Source organism: Mixophyes fleayi, chromosome 4 (genome assembly GCF_038048845.1).
Source record: "Mixophyes fleayi isolate aMixFle1 chromosome 4, aMixFle1.hap1, whole genome shotgun sequence".
NCBI classification, from domain to species: domain Eukaryota; kingdom Metazoa; phylum Chordata; class Amphibia; order Anura; family Limnodynastidae; genus Mixophyes; species Mixophyes fleayi.
Window position 1 is genome coordinate 152706815 of NC_134405.1, and position 24389 is coordinate 152731203.

Below are 24389 nucleotides of genomic sequence, written 5' to 3' on the forward strand. Positions count from 1 at the left end.
GAGCAGAGGAGGGGCACAGTGGGGCAGAGGAGGGGCACAGTGGGGCAGAGGAGGGGCACAGCGGGGCAGAGGAGGGGGACATTGTGAGAGAGGGCAGAGGAGGGGGGACAGCGTGACAGAGCAGAGGAGGGGGGACAGCGTGACAGAGGGCAGAGGGGGCAGTGTGAGAGAGGGCAGTGTGTCTGGATGCAGAGGGGGCAGTGTGTCTGGATGCAGAAGGGGCATTTTTGCATACAACTAAATAAGTATTTCTGTCCTGACCTAAATACTTATTACAATTTTTTGACCCAACTACTTCTAAAACAGGACTGCTCAATAATTATTTTGGAGGGGTGCCTTGAAAAAAATTGTAGACTCAAAGGGTGCCGCGAACTGCTAAAGTTTGGGAACCACTGGCATATACACAAAAAGGTCACTTTTCATTATATTATCCCTTTAAGGGACTTACCTCTTGCCTATCCTTGTCTGCATTTTTAGATGGAGCGAAGTTCTTTAAATTACAAGTCGTAATTCTGCACTTGTCAAGTGGCGCCTATCACATGTATCACCAAACTCACATACATTGTATTTGAATGAACTGGACTATCATGGATTGATTCACTTCATTTCCTTCATACTAGCAGCACATCAGTACTGAAAGATGCTGCCTTCATTTGTACACGCCGTTACTCAATAACATTTTACAATATAGCTATGCTTAAATAATACATTGACATTTCATAGATTAAGGAAGCAGCCAAGGCCAGACAAGTGTTTTGTCTTTTCTGTTGTTACAAACATGTTGTACTCACATGTTCTTTATTTTTTCTTGTTTATGTTATTTTGTGATTCATCAGTCCAATTATTTTTGGTTGCATACAGCATAGATTTCTCTAGTCACCCCACATACCACAGGTGATAAACTAGCAAATTGTTAAGAAAAATGACTAACTAATGCAAAAGCATTTAATCATCCCCTTCTATGGCAAGGGAATTGTGCTTAAAAAACTGCTTTGCATTTGCAGCCTTCCTGAAAACAGGACAAAGAAAATAAATGAAAATCATTACTGTATACAAATATATGCATAAGAGAGAACAGGGGAGACGCATGAATATTAGAAAGACCCGGGAGCCTTTGGCATTATTCACAAACAGTTTAAGAGCAAATCTCATCCTAAAAAACATATTTATTGCTTGTTCTTTACAATGTAAATAGAATACTATCTTGTAATGTCATTTGCCAGAGGAACATGTACATTTATAGGGCTTATCCCTCCAACTAGTTTATAGCATGTGCTCTTTTTACTTTCTGCCCCTCATGTTATATTGCTTTTTCTTTTCTCCTTATTGGTTTGATACATTGACATGTAGGATATCTGTCTGGGATTCCCTTCACTCCCTTTCCTTCTTATAATCCACGGGAAATAGTAGAATCCAAAAGAATTATTCTTGTAATCCGTCAGAAATGTCCTTATATTGTAGCACGGCAAACCTTGTTGTAATCCAGTGGGAATTTTTCATTTATAATCCATGGGAAACATTTGTAATCCAGGGGTCTTTTTTTGTAAGAAAATGTCCTGGGTCCTGATTCATTAAGGATCTTAACTTAAGAAACTTCTTATTTTAGTCTCCTGGACAAAACCATGTTACAATGCAAAGGGTGCAAATTAGTATTCTGTTTTGCACATAAGTTAAATACTGACTGTTTTTTTCATGTAGCACACAAATATCAACTTTAAATTTCAGTGTACAAATATGCTATAAAGTATTTGTGTGCTACATGAAAAAACAGTTAGTATTTAACTTATGTGCAAAACAGAAAACTATTTTGCACCTCTTGCATTGTAACGTGGTTTTGTCCAGGAGACTAAAATAAGAAGTTTCTTAAGTTAAGATCCTTAATGAATCAGGCCCCTTGTTTTTAAAGCTCTGAAATGGAGCTAGCAAAGATACATGTTGCAGGGCAAACTCACATAGATGCAAGCATGAACGCAAATGGGTATGGACATATAGAATAGAATGGGTTTTATTTTTACATGTGTTTGCTTCAGAGGTGGAACTAGCGAGCTGTGGGCCCTGGTACGGGGAGGAGGGAACAGGGGCCCTTTATTCTCTGCATCTGCCATGCAGCGGACCACATTATCTCCATGGACCCCGGTGCATGGCGCCTGCCGTGTCAATGGTAGTTCCACCACTGGTTTGCATACTTTACACTTGCTTTAATAAGGCAGCGTTTAAACACCAGTGGGTAATGTCACTAATATGGTGATTTACAAAAACCCACAAGTTTTACCTTTAATTGTATATTTCTCTCCTAGTCTCCCTATTTCTTACTTATTTATATTCATGCTATCATTTCTCCCCTCCTGTTTCGTCTCCACCTCCTTTCTCTTATTGCACAGTACTTTCTCATTTTGCTCATGACTAAAAGAAAGGCAACGACAGGGAAATATTAGAGGAAACTGGGTCACGTTTGATCCATGGTCTAGAAAGGCAGAGGAAGATGAACTTGGATCATTAGTTTCTGTAGGTGAACACAACAGATCATTTATAAAAAGCCAGCAGAGATAATGTTCTGAAAGCTTTGCTACATGCTGGAAACAGTAATTGGTGTTGTTTCAGCATGATGGCTACAAAATTAAAAAAAGTCCATTTGTCAATATACACTGTGAGCACTGAGATTATAATGTGACAGTTTGGCTGCATAACCTTTCGTCAGTCTACCAAGAAATAAATAGCATGTATTAGCTGTCCTCTTTGCAAATATGGCCATTAAAACTTTGCAGAAACGTTAGTCAATATTGCAGTATAATGTATAGAAAGTATCTTCATCCATCTATGTGCATGTGAAATCTCATTTATAGCCATTTACCCATAAAGATTATTTACTCATGCATCGTGTAGAATTAACCGCCAGAAGATGCTGGTTTAAAGTTAACTATCTCTCTAGGGTGCCCTTTCCACGTTTAACTGTAAGTGAGGTCCAGTAATATACCTTGGAGTGTAATTGTTGCTGATTTATAAGCCAATTATTATATAGCATAAACATTATCTACCCCCCGGCCTTGATTTTATCACTATAATTTAGTTTTCAATGAAAACCCAGGCATCACACAGTATATTAAAAAATGTGTATTTAAAAATAATGACTAGTAATTATTATCATTGCAATGAACCCTTTGCAGGGAGAAAAATAATAAAAAATACAAAAAATAGTGCAATACTACATTTTTTTACAAATCATACATAACATTTTTAGATATTATTTTTGTGTCTCAAAATAAGCCCTATAATAGTGTCAAAAATTTGAATATATTTTTATATAGTATAATACTGTTTTTATATTCTTATTATCGGTTTCTGGCAACGTTGGGTGTAATCATCCGAACTGCAAATTGTATTATTGCATCCTGCATCCCTTGTGCAACATATACAAGAAAATATATCTTGCTCTTTCTCTTGTAATGTACTGCATTTACTACCATACATACTTGAGGCATCTATATTTGAACTATAATGCTAGTGTTTTATAATGCTATATATTTTCATCACTGGGGTGTAATAATAATCTTAATATATGTTGGTCTAAAACAAAATGTAAAAATAACTTTTTCTTAGCCATTAAAGACTATTAATATATAGACAGTCCAACAGGCCGTACACTTCCCAGCTTTGTGAGACAGCTTGAGACTGGAATCTCTGCCTACCGTGTAGAATTTGAACCACATTTTGACAACTTCCTTTGAGGATTAAAGCTGATTTGCAGGGCATGATTAATGACATGACAAACTAAACTGTTCTCTATTTTGCATTGCACTGGTAGAGCTATATTGGGCACTGTGCTATAAAGGGAAGCCGGATGCGATGCAACCAGAACAGTTAACACTATCCACATATAGGGAATGTGGATCAATCTCTATTACACCGACCATTACAATGATGGAATCTTAGCTCATTCCAGCACCTGCGTTAATTACCAATAACTCAGCAGAAGAGCCTGGTTCTCCAAGTGCAAATGTGATCTGTTTTACAGGTGGAAGTCATTTATCACCATTGTGATAACCAAGGACAAACGCAGATAACCCACTATCTTTTTTTTACAGCTGTTTTATTAATCTGAGTAAAATATTCTCTGCACTCCAACCCTCTAGACATTACTCTTTTTTTTCAATAATCTCTAATACAATTTAAGGACCCATTTTCTTGCCTCTACCCTTTCCCTCATTTTACACAACAAAATTGACCCAAAGTCGGTATTTTGTGTTGTCATAGGACTGGAATATACTACTGCTCATGTTCATTAATATTGCAATAGTTCCAAAATCCTGGACACTCAGTTTATAGGACCTGATAGATTTACTTACATACATTTTCTTAGATAAGGTAGTCTTTTTTCTGAATTTAATATTTTATTTTACTGTAAAAATTTACATGAAAAGTCCACCATGTGTAGACTGTTTATATGCTGGAGGAAACTGTTAAAAAAAATATACAAAGTGGTCAATTTCAAATTGTTCTGTGTGTTTTCTGTCAGTTCGTCCCTTTGTTTAGTGTAAGTTTGTGTTGTTTAAGATTGTTTCCCCTTGTTTTACAGTTTCCAAGATATTTTATATTTTCTCCTAGCTCCTTAAAAATAATGTAAAATTGTGGTTTTCACTGCATTCAACTGGAAAGAAAATGTAAATGAGCTGAAAATGACCTTTGTTCTACACCATTGCCATTTGCTGTATCTCTCAGGGTCCAAGCACTTACATGTGTTCTTCTAGAAAGAGACCTGAACAGCAGAGGTTTCAGCTATCTGTAAGTGCCAGGACCCTGATAAATACAGTATGGGACATTATCGTGTCATTTGTAAGCATATTTCAGTTTTCCTTCAACATGCTATTATTTATTTCAGTTTAATGCAACATACTATCAAATGTTTTTTTTTAAGAATCAGGAAAAGGTAGTCTAAAATCCTGGAAAGTGTCAAATGAGAGAAAAGTCAAAAAACATCTCAAACGTGAAGTAAGATAAAAAACTAAACTGACATTATTACAGCCTACAGGCATTTGGTACCTCAAAGTGATGCCCATGTTTCATGCCAGTATTAAAACACCAAGGACAGAACAAGTTGTACACTCAGATCACCGCAAACCAATTACAAGTGAACACATTAAAAATATAATAATACAAATGTGCATTTTTTAGGCTTAGTATTATTTTATCAGTTCCTATTCTGTTATCTTATAAAAGACGTAGGCTGGGTACACACTATAGGTTTTTCACCCGATCATCTGGCCAATCACACGATAAACGACCGTTTGGCCCGATATCGCCTTATTGTGTATGGTCCAACAATGAACGGTTATCGTTCCAAAGCAAATCGTATTGTTTCATTTGATTTTTAGCCTGACTAGAAAACTCGTTAAACAATGGAACGGTGTTGTTCCAATTCGGCAGCCTGTGTTCACGGACAACCATCAGTGTCCATAGATCTCTATGGAGTGTGCAGAGTCACGATCTTTTCAGCCGATGGTTATGACAGATTTTGAGCACAGATCAGAAGGTAGATCATGTAAAATGTGTATAGTATGTACACATGAATCGGCATGATGATCGGGACTTTTTTTTCCAGTCGTTGGTAAAATCATTAATGATATCGCATTGAGAGAAATTGTCTGTAGTGTGTACCTTGGTTCCACACTATTTTTGTCTTTCCATTGTTACCACACTGCTTTCCCTTACAGTCCTGTTATTTGCCTGTTTTATTTTTTCCTTTACGCTCCCTGCAGATACCCCTCTCTTTCCTCTGTTTTCCCTTACATGCTTCTTGTTCACCATTTATTTTTCTTTCTTTTCCCTCCTTTCAAGTCCACTTCACTGTCCCTTTGCTCTTCCATTCACACACTTTTCTGTCCAGTTCTCTCGCCTAAAGAGCTTCACACTAACTGCCAAATGATCAAACAGACGCAAACCATAAAACCAATGCTGTGGCAGGCAATGATGCGGCCGCAAAGGCATCTACCTACCAGAAAAGCTCCCAGTATGTTTTATGGCCAGTCCACCTTTGGGCCCTGGTTATCTGCTAATTAAGAATAAGCTTCATTAGGCATGTGTGTACGTAGCTACTATGTTACTATGTGAAGACAAGAGAATCACTTTGTCATCTTTGATTCATTTACTACATCCAATTAGTTAAAATCTGAAAAGTATTTCAAATTAAATAATACCTGTTCATAGGGAGAGCTAACCAAATAATCTTGCCCTACACTGATGACCTCCAGGAATGGCAAAGTAGCAATATATATATATATATATATATATATATATATATATATATAATATATTTATTCTTGAGCATAATTCATTCACTTTCTGATAGCTAGGCATATGCTAATGGAAGTAAGCTTATTATTTGAAGCATGAAGCTGCTTGTCAATGAAGCTTCATTAACACTGTTATCACTGCCTGACATTTATCTTATAATTTTCTGGAACTGGCTGTCGCATCTCCATGGCAACCCAAATTGCAATGGAAACAAGTAAGATAATAAAGGCATCGGATGAGATTGACAGTTCCTAAGCCTGACATTTGCATCACAAGATGAGTTAGTGTCCTTAGTGTTTATAACGACTACATTTCCTACAAAGCATAATTACAAAATCTGATTCAACATAGAATGTAGATGTAAAGATTTGTATATAGTTTATTTAGTTAGTTAATATTAAGACTAGTGGCTGATACATGCTTTTATATTTATTGTAGGTGGAGAATCAGTGGTTGATATTTACAGATAGAATATTTTAGCCAGAATGCTTGGTTTGGGGTTTCTATAATTTGAAGCCTCGTACATATAAACTCTAGTAAAACACATTTAAAATTAGGTATTCCCCTCATTAATTTGTGTACTGGAGCTCTGTCATCTACTGTAGGAATGGGTGTCAATGATCATGTCTGTATTTCTGGCATTATCATAGAGCTGCAACAATAATTTACATGAATTTTTCCTGGTTTTTGGAACTCTCTGGATACTATATTTCCAAATAAACATTCCTATATATGACCCAATTAAAATTACGGGAGTAGTCAGTATCTAATAGTTCTCAGGTCCTGAGTGCTTGATGACAAATGATGACTCCACAACTAATTTCTCAGGGGGCATAAAAAGTCTAAATAAAATGATTGCACAGGAGCCATTAAAACCCCATATAAAAAGGAAATGACATTCTGGAATGTGTTACAATAAATACTAAAGTTTCCTTTATTGTCACTATTATGGGTAGTTTGTGCAGCCCATAGATGGAGAGAGGACAGGAGAGTCTGCAAAGCTGCATATTCTAATGCATCACCACCGTTGCTGAAAATTTTCTTGTAAACAAAATGCTCTTAACACTTCATTTGTTGAGAGTCCCTTAGCATAGTAATTTTACAGTAATGATAAATAGCCAATATGCTGTAAAGTTGCATTAGTTTTATGAAACCATTAGGTGATGGAGCACGTTTGGAAGGGACACTGTTAATGCCTGCGAGACATATGAAAAATCAGACACATTAGCCAAAGGTGACAATTGTCATCAACTGCCTCGTCTGGATGCATTCTGTTTCTGTTTTCAAAGAGTTGTTTGTGAACAACTTTCACAATAAATAGAATGTGCAACTCACAATAAAGAAACTGCTTTTAAATGTCAGTTAATGGAATTCTGAAAAGGATTTCTTTTTGTACGTCTGATAGAAAAGAGCAATGTCTACTTGTGCCACAGTCTCTGTACAGAAAGGACAAATTTAATTTCAATTGGTTTATTTTGATCATTTTTTATTTAAAACATGATCATTTATTATTTAAATGTCTCTGTATCTCATACATCAAATTTCAAGCCAGTTCTTTTTGTAATGCCTTTGTACAACAGTTAAAAACTCCTCACTGTTTTGACACTGAGGTATTGCTTGGCATACAAACACTGCTTTTAAGCATCTGTTTTAGGGCTATGTTACATGGATGATTTTGTAATATAATGTAACATATGCCCCCCTATTGGCCTGCCTATAAATATTGTAATGTCCTGCTGATGATGTTCAGTGAGCTCACATCAATCACAGGACTCTAGAATCTTTATATAAATGGGCGACAAGACAAAAATTCAGCAGGAATTCCAAAACAGGCTTAGCTTCACTGTGCTTTGGGAAATCATTAGTAGGGTAATGTAAAAAGTTCTGATTTTAACACGAACAGCATAGATATGTGTAAGATTTCCATTTAAAATATATAATGTTTTTTTGGGAAGGTTTATGTCTCCAACCTGTCTATCTACACAAATATGTGCAAATACAAAAAACCATAATACACAAACACACACATATACTACATCATGAAACACAATATAGATATGAGAAATGTAAGACCAGTTGCATATATTTGCTTGCCAATAAAGCAAATGAAAAAAGATACGAAAGGTATAATGAGGGACATTGAGTAAAGGCAGGGTTATTTGGCTCCCAAAACAAACTGGACTGCTAAAGATGGGCACTTGTAAGGTTTGTTAAAAGCAGGTGTCCAATTCAACTTTCAAAGTCATTTCAAGAGTCAAACATATTATTATTTAATAAAATGATATATTTTTTTAAATAAATTATTATATTGCTATTATTCTTATTAATATATATATATATATATATATATATATATATATATATATATATATATATATATTAATGAGTCATAGTAAATAACTGTCCTCTCAAATTTGATTAGCATATTTACCATAACAGAATATAGAAATAATATAGACATCGTATTGGTATGAACATTATATAACAATGCATAAGATTAGGTTTTTGGGATAGATGTGTAAAAACATTTACATTTATTGCTGTAAGTGCCTTCGTTTCAAGTATCAGGATTTTAGGTTCATGACCCCCAAACCCAGGTTACACAAAGTCGCAGAGCAGAAACCCGCAAAAACTGGATTGTGTCCAAACCTTAATTAATCTGAAATTAATTTGATTTTTAAAGCCTCCATCTGGCTGTGTTTGGGCAAGACAAATATATAAACAAGCTATGGTACTTATTCTCTGTTCAAGCCTTTGCTAATACCTTTAGAATGACATCTGACTTTGTTTATTCAGATAGACGACTGCTTGAGATAACCCAATTAATAGGTTGCATGATGTCTTATGTCACCATAAAGCTCATCTGAAGGTGTGTGTATTTATTGCCACTTGAAAGTCTTAAAGGGTTTGAGAAGAGTATATCTTAAGCATTTAATATGATATATATATATATATATATATATATATATATATATATAATTTTTATTAATACGTTTTATTGCATAATACAGGCAGTGATTTTAGCAATAGTTGGCATTTCTGTCTCAGAGCTATCTATGGTGATCTTGCACATTCGTTCTACCTACAGTACAAAGATACAATGGTCGTTTAATTGGTGCCTGACTAAATTGGCCCTGGTCTGGGTGTATTTGTGTGTTTGTGGTAGGGTAATTAATTTGTAAGCTCTACTGGGTGAAGGATTGATGTATCTGAATAATATTCTTTATTACTATGTAATAATGGATAATAATAATAGTATACAAATAACTGTTTTTGGGACAAACATATAAGCAACTTTAATTGTATTGCATTCATTGGAAAATGCACATTAGAGATGAGAGGAATATTTAGTATATATTCATAACATTTTGATTTTGTGTGATTCTTTTGTGGAATGAAATCTGGGAAGCTTACTCATAGAAATTTTCAGTAAAAAGTATTATTATCAGTCAGAATGTTTTGAATGAAGTAAAGCTGGGTACACACTACAGAAATTTCGACCAACTTTTTATGCCGAGCGATTTTACGTGCGATTGATGGTCCGATCGCTCGGTCCATGGACTGCATACACACTAGCCTTGTTTAGGACGATAAAGGGATAAGCGGACGTCCCTTTAGCGACTTTTTACAGCCATGTTGTCGTGAGCAATGACTGCAATTTCTTACTCCCTGTTGTGGATCGGTCGGAAGTTTATACACACTACACAGCGGAAACGAGATTGGAACGAAAATATTAAACGGTAAACGGTACGACCAAACAAATGAGGCGATAATCGTCCATTTGGGCAGACTTTTGACCATCGTGTCACTACACACACTGACCCGACTTTTGAACGAACGATCGTATGTCGGCTGTTTGAGCCGATTATTGGACGAAAATAGTGTAGTGTGTACCCAGCTTAACACAGATCATTGCTGATTTTAGAGATCTTTCTTTGCATAGCATGGATGGTATTTGTAATGTGTGTATGGCACTAGATGGAAAAGCAAATTGACGTAACAAAAACATTCAATCTCAGTCCTTCCTGCGTGGGTGGTCGCCCATCTACATACTCTACATCCAGCCTATATGATTGTGTGTGTGTGTGTGTGTGTGTGTGTAATTCATTAGCACATGTGTAATTCATTAGCACTAGCTTCCAGCTTTACTTTTAAAGCTGTGCTATATATGTATACATTTAAGACATCAGAGTATATTTTAGCTAGGAAAAAAACTCAAGTTTTTGTTCAAACGTATTTTTCAAATATATTAATCCACCTTTTTGATTTCTCCATAAAAATGTTCTTTGCACATAATTGCTAGGCAGAAAAGGTCATATTTTAGTCTGTGCTGAAGTGCTGCTGTGCATCAGGCACAATGCTGCCATGGGCTGTATTTACAGTGACAGGCAATTAAAAGCTATATATTGAGCAGTGACATAAAGAGGTGATCTAGACAGAAAAGCTGAAATTCTAGAAATATAAAAATAGCATGCTCTATTCATTATTTTCTAGCAAAAAAAATAGGTAAATAATTTCCCCATATTTATGAACGTTAAAGTACAGGCTGAACAATCACTGATAAAACATTGAGGAAAAACGGCACTGAGGAAAATATATCTCTGTTTATGCAACGGAGCATAGTGTGCCAAAAGAACAGACTCTATTAATGTTTGAGTGTGCCTGTTTGCTGGACTACCATGATGTTGAGTTTGTCATTGTCCAATAAAGTAACCCTTTAGGTAATTCAGATAAGGTCGCTGGAGATACCCACCCTGCATGAATTTTTCGGCTGTAATGTTGAGGCCACTATTGAATCAGACAGAAGCCCAATTTCCAAGTAGGCCACAACAGAGCCTCTGACACCCCTAACTTTTTGCCACATTATGATAAAACTCCCAAATTTATTGAGCGGAGACTTTCAAAAGTGATTGCGCCCGTGGCCTGAAACTGTATGCTAAAATGACAATTCAGGTTTAATGTGCAAAAAAGTGCAGTGCAAACGCTGATTTGTAATGTCATGTCATTATTTTTGTGCACATGTATCCTTTTGTACACAAAAGCACATGGATTTGTTGGCCAAGATGTCAGTCTGTGCCGCTGCAGCATTTACCATCTTCAGAATGGTACGGCGATGGGGACGTTCCTTGTTGAGTGTTGGCTAGACGCATGAATGCTCCTACTTATGCACTCATATGCTCAAATTAGATTTCATTTTGCTGGATGAGATTATTGCAAAGAGATCCAAGGGTTGAATGGGAGGTGCATATAAGGGGGCATTTGTATTTTAATAAAGGGCCCTGAATTTTATGGTTACTTAGGAGGTAAATTGGAAGTAATCACATACTTTCAATAATATGACTTAAACCTTCCTAGTCATAAGTCATTTTTAAGGGAACGTACATTTCTAGACACATTTGTACCAGAAGTAACAAATGTAATAAAGACTGTCTTGTTGTCCCCTCACTCATGTGATTCATTTAAAGGATAAAGGGATTTATATTACTGAAGGCGGTGGTTCTAAAGTGTAAAGTGCATTTCCAGTTGGACCTCCAAAAGTAGATGGATACTTATTTTCCAGAGGCAATTTCAAACACGTTATGCTAAGCTGACAACCGCCACATTTGCCCGGACAAAAGTAGAAAATTAAAACTCTTCAGAATAAAATTACGTTTAGTTTATGTTTAAAAAAGTCACAAGATTCCATTTCATTTTGGACCATTTTATTTTAGTTCAGATTCTTTAAGAATATGTTGTATTCATATTATTTATAGAACCACATCAATTAAAAGATAAATCCAGAGCTTATAGAATGCAAACTGCTTTGTAGTTGGGGGTCTCAGAGGGGTTTGGCTTTAAACACCTTTTGATATCTTTAGCACACAATCTGCTTTCACGATACGATTTTAGCAGTAAATGCCATTCTATTATCTTTTGCAAGCATCTTTAATCCACAATATAATAATGTAGTACTGGAATGGAGTATCAAATAAAACACACTGCTAGTTAGCAGCATACTTTACTTTGCCATTAGCTGCATTGTTACAGCATATTCCATGCTCCATATATCATTAGGACATGGCAGGCTATTGTTCCATAATGCCAGGCCCTGCACAGAAAAGATGATTTCTGAATTGCAGTTCAACATCCAGTTGCCATTGGGCAACGATTCAGACCGTAAAACATGGATAAAGCTTTGAACAATGTTAGCTGTATCCAAATACTCACCCCTAATTTGGAAACCGCTCAAGAGTCTTCTTTGGCAGAGCATTTGCTGTCATTTCTTATTGAAACAGAGCTTTTACAGATACAGAAAATGCACGTTTTTTGTTTTACCGATTACCCTGACTTACAGGAAGGGCTTTTAGGGATGTTTTTACAGACCCAAACACTGCTCTTCTTGGCTTTCATTCTAACTGATGCTCTGGAGAAAACAAAAGCTGCATATTTATATAATTTATAATCTCTCCATTTAAATACTAAATCATTGATTTCAGCAGAAAACACTGTGAATCAGTTCAATGCCAAACAATACGCATTCAATGGTGTCTAAACTGTATGAACTATAGCATCATTAAAGGAAACAGGAACAGATTGTTGAGAAGAACCAAAGGATCTATAATGTCAATTTTATACTAGAACTTAATGAAATATACATTTTCACATTAAACACTGTACATGTTATCTTTGTGCAATAAATAAGCAAAGAGCTAAGGACTTATTTATTCCCTTGATGTCTGATAGTCTGAACCGGTACAGACAGATGTGTTTATTGCAACAATTATTTGAACGATTAAGCTGGGTACACACTACAGGTTTTTCACCCGATTATCGTGACAATCACACGATAAATGACTGCTAGGTTGGATAATGCATTAGTGTGTACGCTCTCATAACCAGACTAAAAATCTTTATAAATGTTGGAACGATATCAGGCAAATTCTGCAGTGTGTAAGTGCTCAAGTGTAGGCAGGTCTCCATAGAGGTTTCAGAGTCACGATTTTTTCAGACAATGGATATGACAGATGAAGGGCACAGATCTGAAGTTAATCTTGTAAAACGTGTATAGTGTGTACACATGATTCAGCATGCTGATCAGGACTTTCAATCGTTGGTAAAATCGTTAGCAATATCTCATCGGGAGAAAACTTCTGTAGTGTGTACCTCGTCTTACTGTATAGTAGTAGATCATTTTGTGATCTATTCATATGTTTCATTCAACTATGTATGTATGTATGTATGTATGTATGTATGTATGTATGTGTATGACTCAATCCAGGTCAAAAGTGAATGGATTTATAATATTATTAAATGCCAACTTGTTTATTTGTCTTTCTTGGATGATAGCATTGTTTTGCAGTGCTATATTACACACTACTTACAAATAGAAATTGTAAATGTCATAGTATTAAATTACATTTTTATATTGTTTATTTCCTTGTATGTATGGTTATTATATAACCGTCACACATCCAATGAGCAAAGCTGCTTCCTCTGACCGAAGGAACATTGCAAAAGATCAGCTAGAGCTGTTTTCTTAAAGCCAATACCAAGGGGTCTAGTTATGAAGATCCATTCATAATGAAGATTTTCTATCTCTGCTTATTGCAGCCATAGAAAATCTTTTGCCCAATATTTGTAGAAAAAGTCACTGGAGCAGTTGAACGATGCTCTGCTCCCCAGCAATACTGACTGGTAACGATTAGAGTTCTGGGGAGGCTTTGCTGGACAGACCAGGTGGTAGCAAAGCTATAACTAGCAGGTAGGACTTCATAAATAGGCAGAAGCCCTATATCCAATGAAAGGTGTACTAAGCCAGACTAAATCTATGCCGAATAGCATGTCTCTGACTGTGGCACAAAACATCAAGGTTTTTAACGCTGAAGTGCTTGTAGTCCCAGATATAGCAGTGCTACTATTTTCTATGTGAGGATTATTTTATAATAACACTAATTCTTGTAATAAAAATAGTATATGAGACCACTGGCCCATGTCATCTCCTTGGATTATGAAATTAACAAATAAATAATTAATGTAACACCCCCATTACATTGTTAATGTTGTATAACCTAGGACAGTAAGTTAGCATGTTTATCGTTCTATGGTCCTATAACTGCATAAAATAGGGAGCATATATTAGTATTTGTAGACTCCGAGTACTTAATGTCACATGGTTACCCCAGTTGTCTGCTCAGCACTACTTATGCAATACTTGCAGGCGTACCATTACTCTATACGGAACTGTGGCTAAACATAGGAGTGTAGGAAGGTTGAGAGCATGCTGATGTAGGAGTAAGCAAATGGAACAATGAGTGAGGGAAGGGATTAAATAAGGGGGCATTAAAATGTGGTAGTGGTAAAAGTCTTCAAGACAATATTTTATTACTTTTAATGTAGTTTTAAAGAGCAATATCGGTTGGCAAATAAACCCAACAAAAAATAAATTCAGACTGTTTGGAGTAGTGCCAACTTTTGTGTTTTGTTATGACTTCAAAACTGAAGTGTTTGGGTGAAAACCTCATCAACAACATGCATTAAAGAACTATCTTCTATGCAGACTTCAAAATGATGATCAGTATAACGTTCTTATCTTGAATTTCTCTGAAAGATCTTTTGAAATCCCAGTGATGTTGCAAGTTGAAATACCCTTCATAGCTGTAAATAATTCTATTTTTATTTATAAAACAGCATAGAACTATAAACACGACTTTTAAGTCCATCTTAAACTCGCCACTAGTGATTATTGTTGGATGCATTTTTTAAACCCTTTGATTCCCATTATTGCCATCTGTCACATCATCTGATTTCACATGTTCAGCCTAAATTGTTCTACTTCTCATTTTTAAAACCACAAGTGTAACTGCATCAAAACAAAGGATCTATTTGAAATGAAAACATGTTTCTGAAATGAACTGTTTGCTGTTTACTTTATGAAATATGAGCCTATATCTAAAAAATAAAGATCCAATATTTCAAAAATAAAAAAGCAGTATTCAGTGTGCTTGGTTCTTTTTTTAATATAACCATTTTTTTTTCCATATATGAAAATATTTAGCAGTAGGCTTTCAGACTCTTAATTTAAGTAACCAGTCTTTCAGAGTCTTAATCTGTCTCCAGGCTCATATTCAATAAAAAAAGATGATACCTTGTCAGTGATTAAGATGAAGTGTTGGGTCACTTGCAGGTCCAGTAAGCTAAATTGGACACTGACTCAAGCCTGCCACTCACACGGAGGCACTCAGGCATACGCAGCGTTTCTCTTATTCTCCCATAAATAATAATCTCTGGCTTGACATTAATTGCCGTAGAACTGGATCTTCAGGAGCATCTGTGCGCTGTAGTATTTTCTGAGCAAATGAATGAATCTGCACAGCATTTCATTTATTTAATATATCCTTTCTTACCACAGGAAAAATATTACATATTTCCCTGCTGGCTTCTTCAAAATCATATTGTAGCATATTGAAATGATCAGTAAGAGATGGTGAAAGTGTATAGTGTGTGTATGTACACATTTGTATTCTTTTGTAGTATGAGCGTGTGTGTGTACGTATGAACTACACAGATAAAATACACAGGCTGAACATACATGCCTTGTGCTCATAAGAACCAACAGATTGTTGTTTTATGTTAGGTGGTTCTCGTACATATTAGTGTTTTAATTCACTAATTAAATTATGCATTTCATAACAAAAGATATATTTTTTAAAATATTGCTATTATTCTCATTGAATAAATCATGGCCTGGAGACAAACAGACAGAATAGGCAAGGACACTAATGCAGATGAAATGCACTAACTGAACTAAAGGGTGGGGGGCATTCCTGGAACACCCCCAGATTACTTGGAGAAAGACTGCTTTCTTTATGTCAGCATCACATAAGCCAATCTTTCACAGTCGGAACAAGGAAGAAACTAGTTCAAACATGTTTAGGATCAACATTCTGTAGTCAGATATGGAACAATTAGTTTATGACATCCAGGTAATAGTTTGTGGCTTATTTGACAATGTAATAAAACAGAACTGAATATCCTTTGCTTGCAGGTATGACAGTCACACACCCAATAATACTGTAAGTAGCAATATCATGCCTATGTCGACATTCCCTTCACACACAATGGAGGTCATTTACTAAGCTCAAAATATCTGCCCTGTAGTGCAGAAGCAGATTTGGACCTGCTTTGCAACTGAATTTACACAAGTGTACCTAGACTTCCTCTGAGGCGCAAGGTGACCAATGTGCTTTGTTTTGCAGCATAGTACAGAAACAAGATGCCCTTTTGCATGGCAAGGTTATTGAAAGGAGAATGAAAGGTTGGATAAACTGCATGTTTAGAAGTGTTGCTTGCTGTGCAGAGCGGCGCCTGAATTTCTAGGAGTTGTCCCGATAGAGCAGTCCACCGTCCCGCATCCCACCCTCTACTAGGGAAGTGGGTGGGGGCTAGATGAGGTTTGCACAGACATGATCCTCGCATTCGGCACCAGAATCTCCCCTCCGGCATCTCCTGGAGGAAAATCCTAAGGTCTTGACAAATATGATTCAGGCATATATACATGATTTATTAATTCTGTAGTCACTTTTCAAGCATACAGCTATCAAATGAAGTGAGTTTTTCTCCTCCTGTTTACTGCATATATGATATGTTTTGTATACTGTCAAATTAACATACGAATCAAATAACACACCCAATATGTTTTATCCCTTTAAAGAGCAAGTAAAGCTAGTGTGTTCGCTGAATTATATACCTAAAATAACTGGAGTATTCATATTTATATAAATAAGTCCACCATACTCTCAAGTTGCCATGTTAGGAGGGAGGTGCCTCACTGTCAGAAATACACATTGTGCACTGGTGGATTCATAAAGGGGCAGGACATGGGAAGAGCTTCAGCCCTCTGTAATGGAGTGCAGAGGTAATACTTAAAGCAACAAACGCACATATATGTTTTATTCCTTTCTTTATATAGCAAGTAGGGTACCTATTAAACATGCATCTGATCTGTCACTTTTTCTTAGCTGCCTTCCTACAAATCATTATCTCAAAATCTTTCTGGAGGGCAGACAGGTATGTCTGCCATTCACACACACACACACACACACACACACACACACACACACATACACACAGTTTCATAGGTCTCTGCAGGTCACGTGATGGCAGAGTGAGGAAATGGAGGTGGAGGAGTTTAATATGCAGAGCAGATTAAGCTCAGAGGGTGGTTCCAAAGCCTCCCTGCTTATTACATCATGTGCCATGTGAATATGGTTGCCATGGTAATCGCATGACACTGTACAAAAAGGGCAGAATTATAAATTAATAGCAGTCTGTAGAAACCAAATAAATGGTATTGACCAATATTATTTCTATAGCCTGCCACAATGATTTATTTAAAAATAAAAACACCTCATTTTGTTCATGGGATTGCTGCTTTAACTATTTAATAGAGCTGCAGTGTCAGTGTCAGTAGCACTAGTATCATTGTACATATCTTAAGATTGTTGGTTTTAGTGCAACTTTAACAAATTACATGATACTGTTAAAAGTTGCCTGTACTACCCAGTGGTCTCTTATTCCGTTGATATATGCTGCATTTACATTTCAATATACATACATTAGTTGGAACCAATATTTGATATAGTGATGAAATGAGTAGTTACGATGAGTTGCTGCCAATTTAAAATGAGTATACGGCGCACAGTTATTTGTCTAAACCTACAATAGCATAGACATGTTTATTGAATTGAGAAACACTCTCTGCAAGAAGTCTTTCAAATGTTCTGGCTTAAGATAGCTTTGTAAAGATCTATGCTTTTAGATTTTCTTTTCACAATAGTTTGTGCCTCAGAATAAAATGACAAAGTAAGCGGAATGTGGAGATTATTATTTGTTTTCTCCTTTATCTATGTGTCTAATAGCCAGTATTCATCTACATAGGAAGCTTGCAGGACTTTCTCTCTTGCAGCCGATCGATGGTCTCAATAACCTTAACCCCAATGGAAATCTTTGTGATAAACAAAGCTGTAGTCTAGAGATTGTCTAAATTGCCTAGATCTTGTCTAATAAAGAGCAGATCTTATGAAAACAGAGGCTACTTGTCCTATTGATTTTCATTTTCTGTTCTGTACCATGCAGCATATGAAACTTCTCATGTGTTTAAAGTTATAATGCATTTATTTCTGTACAAAATGTTGCTTTATCATTGCAAATTCTTATTTAGTACAGCAAAAATATAGGTGAGATTTCTCACATTCATTTTAAAATAGCTTTGTTGTGATTTTTGTAATTGTCCTTCTATGTTCTTACTGGAACTGTATATTGTATTATATAGAGCAGGGTGAGAATTATGGGGTGGGGTTCGATATGCACAATTTTTGTGTTTGCAAGTTGTAGAAAAGAACATGATTGCAGAAATCTACAGCTGCTTTGAGTGTCTTGGTAGCAATTTGTATGTCTGCTCCTTTGGGTGTTATATTCAGACTGGTCTTAAGGCTATGCCATGCCCATAAACCATACCGTGGTGTGAGGATAAACCTTTTATTCTAGGGAGAATGCAGAAGACCTAATAAAATAATAATAATAGCAATAATAATAATAATAATAATGATAATAATAATAATAATAATAATAATAATAATAATAATAATAATAATAAATAAATAAACATTATATTAAAAAAAATCTCTATTCCTTTCAATTATTAATATTTGACACTCAGTCTTGTGTATTAATCATAACATAGCCACAGGGTGGTCATTACAGGAGGTTGGAAAGTGCATAGCCCGCAGCTACTTAAAAATAGCCTTAGGGATATGCACTATATTTAATACGCTGTACCCTTTTAATAGAATCAATTTTGTACATAGACCCACATATACATGTTCCTTGTTATGACTCAAATCACTCAGTGATCTGCAAGGAGCTTAAGTTCCAAGTTTTTAAGTCGAGTCTAACAAACAGTGCATTGCCTTTTATTATTTTGCCTTGAGAGTTTGCTGATATAGATACACATTTGCTTGAAGTTTTTGTGACATAACTAAATACAGTGCTAAATTACTTTTAGGCTTGTTGAATGTATAATTTATTTTAAATAAGAAAAGTAATGCAAGATTAAAAAGAGAAAACTGACAGAAAATACACAAGATTAGAGCCACAGATGGATATAAATACAGAGAATCATCATCATCATCATAATTTATTTATATAGCGCCACTAATTCTGCAGCGCTGTACTGAGAACTCATTCACATCAGTCCCTGCCCCATTAGGGCTTACAGTCTAAATTCACTAACAGACACATACAGACAAATAACACAGACTAGGGTCAATTTGTTAGCAGCCAATTAACCTGTCAGTATGTATTTGGAGTGTGGGAGGAAACCGGAGCACCCACAGGAAACCCACGCAAACACAGGGAGAACATACAAACTCCACACAGATAAGGCCATGGTTGGGAATTGAACTCATGACCTTAGTGCTGTAAGGCAGTAGTGCTAACCACTTAGCCACTGTGCTGCCCATGATAATGCACAACAAAGGACATTTTTACCAGTTGTCATGTATGATAATGCTAAGCCTAATGACGCTATATAAGTTGTGATACCGCAGCTGGTATTTGCCAATCAGGCCAGTATAACAGTGTGTATGCACTGCAAAATGAGCACAATCCTCAATAATGATCCTCTCAACAATAAGAGGATAATTGTAGGTATGGGAGAAAATGTGTTGGAAGATGACCTCTGATAGCCCATGGGAATGTGTGCGTGAGATTATGTTTAGCTGCAGTAACAGGCTGCAGTTGAGCTGGAAGAGACCTCATTTGATTTTGCCACCCCCATGTCAAGCAGCAGGATAGGCCCATGTTTGGTCAGCCTTTATTAGGACAACTGATGAATGGTGGCAGTTACTAGGTAGAGTGTGGATACATGTATATATAGATAGATATATGTATATGTATATGTGTGTATATATATATATATATATATATATATATATATATATATATATATATATATATATATATACGTTGTAGGTGGAGCTTGACAAGACTCACTATGTATACAATAAGACATTATCTAGTGTATAGGTTGTTCTTATACAGGGCTGATTATATTTCATATATTAATCCTATGAAGAAAGTATTCTGACTGGGTAATGTTGAACTGACATTAACATTTCCCTGAAATGTCTGTGAACACATATTCAGTGAATAGAAGCTGAATGGCATTCATCCTTAATGCATGATGTAGGAAATCCACATAATGTACATCATATTGTGGGCTAAAGCTGGTTTAACCTCTTGCTAGAGAGCCTCTCAAAACAGCTCTGCTTGATTATGTAAGTAGAAGCATATATACAGACATAACAGATAAGTAGGCTTCCTTAGTCTTCTTATATCTCAAGTATCCCATCATTATTTATATTCAGTACAAGCAACTTTCTGTGCCTAGCTTCTTCCCTCAGTATCCAACCCACACATGTTAACCATTCTTTCTCAGAAGCAATGCTATCCAGCTACATTAGATGTAAATGTCTACATTTTATATTTAGTATATTGGTAATGTATATTCAGTTATCAGACCATGATCAAACAAAGAAGAATCCAGAATCAGAATATACAATTGGAGTGATGGAGCATGTCTAAAATATTAACTGTCATTTAAGGTGTCAAAATAAATCCACCATTAACTCTGTCAGATAAAGAGTGCTCACTCCCTCCCCCCTCTTTCTTTCTTTCTTTCTTTCTTTCTTTCTTTCTTTCTTTCTTTCTTTCTTTCTTTCTTTCTTTCTCTTTGCTACTCTCTCTCCCCTTCTCTGACTATTTCTCTCCATTTTTCTCCCATTCTCTTTCTCTCTCTCTCTCTCTCTCTCTCTCTCTCTCTCTCTCTCTCCCTCCCTATATATATCTCTGGCTCAATCTCTTTTGTTCTCTCACTGTCATTATGGGGTCTATTTACTAAAACAGTACGGTGACAATCATTATATATTGCTGGAAATCACATTGATACATAACAAAGCATTGCTGTAATGTAACACGCTGGGGCTGGTCTGGGAGCCCCTGCAAAGTCTCCCCACCAGCACAGACTATTTTTACTATTTACTGGCAGCCTAGCGCTGAGAGATCCAGCGAAGCCAGAGAGGCTTCACCTGGATCCCATTGAAAATGAGAGTTGACGCCATCCTGAGATGGCATTACCTTGCTGTGAGAAGCAGAGATTTTCAAAGCGTAATGACTTGCTGAACTTTGCAGTCTCCATATTAATCTAGGGGGGTTGTGTTGAGAAACGTTAAGTGATTTATGGCAGGAGGAATCTTTGATTTCTCCTGCCATAAACCCTCCATAAATTATGCAATAGCCATTTTATGGAGTAAACTGCTGTTTTCTCTGTTTTAATAAATGGACCCCTATGTATGGTCAGCTCAGATCAAGTAATATGCCATGCATGAATCTGATCAAGTAATATGCCATGCATGAAGCTGATCAAGTAATATGCCATGCATGAAGCTGATCAAGTAATATGCCATGCATGAAGCTGATCAAGTAATATGCCATGCATGAAGCTGATCAAGTAATATGCCATGCATGAAGCTGATCAAGTAATATGCCATGCATGAAGCTGATCAAGTAATATGCCATGCATGAAGCTGATCAAGTAATATGCCATGCATGAAGCTGATGTTTCTAGCATACATGAAATTTTTTCTTTTTTTTTCATTTTAACTCAGTGCTTTAAAAAATAGTTTGAGACAGCAAAAAGGTTCTCGCACGTCACATTTTATACTGCATTCAGTAAGTTTTCTGCTCTCCTTCTCTTCTTGTGAATTGAAGCCTTTGTTCCACAAACAGTGGGCTAAATTTTTCAATCTCACTCATTCCTTGAGCGTAGAGAGTGTGGGAACAGATCTACACTGTAAAGCCGTCTCCAGCATTCTGAGGAAAGTTAGACTCATTTAATGCACACATGGAGGCATCGCACAATCTACAGATTCATCACTGGCATCTTGCATTAGTGATCTGACAGATTGCCAAGCATTTAATACTCTTTTCATATGAGTTTATTACCAAAATCGCCTTTTCTTTTTTCCCTGCTACGGAAGCAAAAGAAGGCAAATGAATGTTATTCCTCCAGCAACATTTTATTGCAATCTAAAGTCATGATAAACTATCTGTCTGCATTGTTTGCTAGAAGTGCCCAGTTACTGAATTCTAAACTTTGTCCATGATACATGATTTTTCTATCTACTTCAGCTCTTATTACAGTCTGATTTGTAAGTCAGAGTCTATAAACATGTAAACTTCTGTCGTTTATTAAGGCTTCCTCAGACACAGCTGCTGTTTTGTCCAGATATTTGTTGTATGCTCTGTCAATTCTAATGATGCTTGTGTACTTTCTTCACAGTAACGGTACAACCAACAAGATGAATGGAGCTTTGGATCACTCAGATCAGCCAGACCTAGATGCCATTAAGATGTTTGTTGGTCAGATCCCACGTTCGTGGTCAGAAAAAGAACTGAAAGACCTTTTTGAGCCTTATGGAGCTGTCTATCAGATCAATGTCTTGCGAGACAGGAGTCAGAATCCACCCCAAAGTAAAGGTAATGGTTTATGATATTACCATTTCACCAAACACAATTGGAACCCTTTGATAATTTGAAATTATGTTGATGTAGCCAGAACACAGTGATATGTTTCATGTTCTAACATAAGTGTGTGCAATGGAGGTGACTTTACAGTTGATTCTACTAAACAACTCCTAGCATTTTCTGTCAATAGTTGGACGATCTCTGTCTCTCCAGCTGTTTGGTTTCCTTGTGCTCTAAAATAGATCCATGTGCTGACACTTTTGGTTATGGCATTTTACAGATATAATAGTTTAGCTACATATGCACTTTATGAATTTTGGCTTTTTTTAGTTTAATAGTGAGGGAAAGATAAAGAGCAAACTTTGTAAAAACATACATTTAGGGCCTGAGTCATTAAGGAGAGCAAAGCATAAAAAAGGAGTAACTTTGCACCTGGGCAAAACCATGTTGCATTGGAGGGGGAGGTAAATTTAAAATGTGGGGACAGATTTATAGTTGTGATAGGGCATGTACTCGATCAGCTTTACATTTCAGTGTAAAAATAAAGCTATCGAGTATTTGTGTGCTACATATTTAACTTATGTGCAAAATAATAAACTAATTTGCGCCCCTTGCATTGTAACATGGTTTGTCCCGGAGGACATTCACTCCTTTTTTTGCCTTAATTTCCTTAATATCAGGCCCTTAGAGTTTTATGTTTATTGAGAAAATGCACTTAATGCACACTTGTAGTCCTTAAAAACAAGCGCGTTGTAGCTCTTTGTACTCAAGTAATGTAATTTAGTACTTTTCATGTGACATTTTAAAATTGTATGCAAGAAAATAGCTTTTATGATTGTCGTTGCAGTATACAGTATCTATTTAGTATTAAAAAAACTGAAAGGTAATGTTCTATTGTACATCACAGCCCAAATAGAGCAAATGAAGGCAGCTCAGTCTTGTAAAGAAAAAGTCAATCACTAGAAAATAAAACTTTTTTAAAAATGAAGATACCCTTGAATATTGAAAGCTCTTCATTTTGCTATGTTTTCTTTTATACCCATTATCATTAAAACCTTTTGTCAATTCATTTTATGTGTATCCAATAAACCTGAAATTACATAAACTTGCTGAGAACTTTTCAGAAACTGTATTATTTTGTGCTCACTGGATTTTTGTGCTAATTTAGTGCAAAAGAAATGAGCAGAGGTGGTGAGTTCCAGGAATACAATGTTCCATTTCGGCTTTGCAATTATGCTGAGTGGCCATTCTGCACTGTCTTTTCAAATTCACTTAATTTACAGTCTATACAGTCAGTATACCTGACGGTGTCAATTTATTGTGCTGTGTTCTGTCATTGGAGAAGGACTGGGATATCTAGGTGGAACAATAAGATATGTGTGAAATTCCACACCCAAATGCAGAACGGGCCAAATATTAATGGAACAGTTTCGAACATTTTGCTCAACTTTAGCATAAACCAACAACAAACAACCAAACATTTGCTGTTACTATCTAGCTCATATAATAAGTCTACATATCCTTATTAAAATTGCAGG

At 36.0% G+C, this 24389-nt stretch overlaps 1 protein-coding gene across 19 annotated transcripts in view; it reads left to right on the plus strand.

Annotated features, from left to right (window-relative positions):
* CELF2 (CUGBP Elav-like family member 2) overlaps nucleotides 1-24389 on the plus strand; it is a 382596-nt gene that overhangs the window by 156795 nt on the left and 201412 nt on the right. For all 19 annotated transcript variants that reach the window (XM_075208611.1, XM_075208613.1, XM_075208618.1 and 16 more), the window contains exon 2: nucleotides 22667-22863. In XM_075208611.1, the coding sequence (XP_075064712.1) occupies nucleotides 22667-22863 (197 nt within the window). The remainder of the gene's footprint in view (nucleotides 1-22666; nucleotides 22864-24389) is intronic.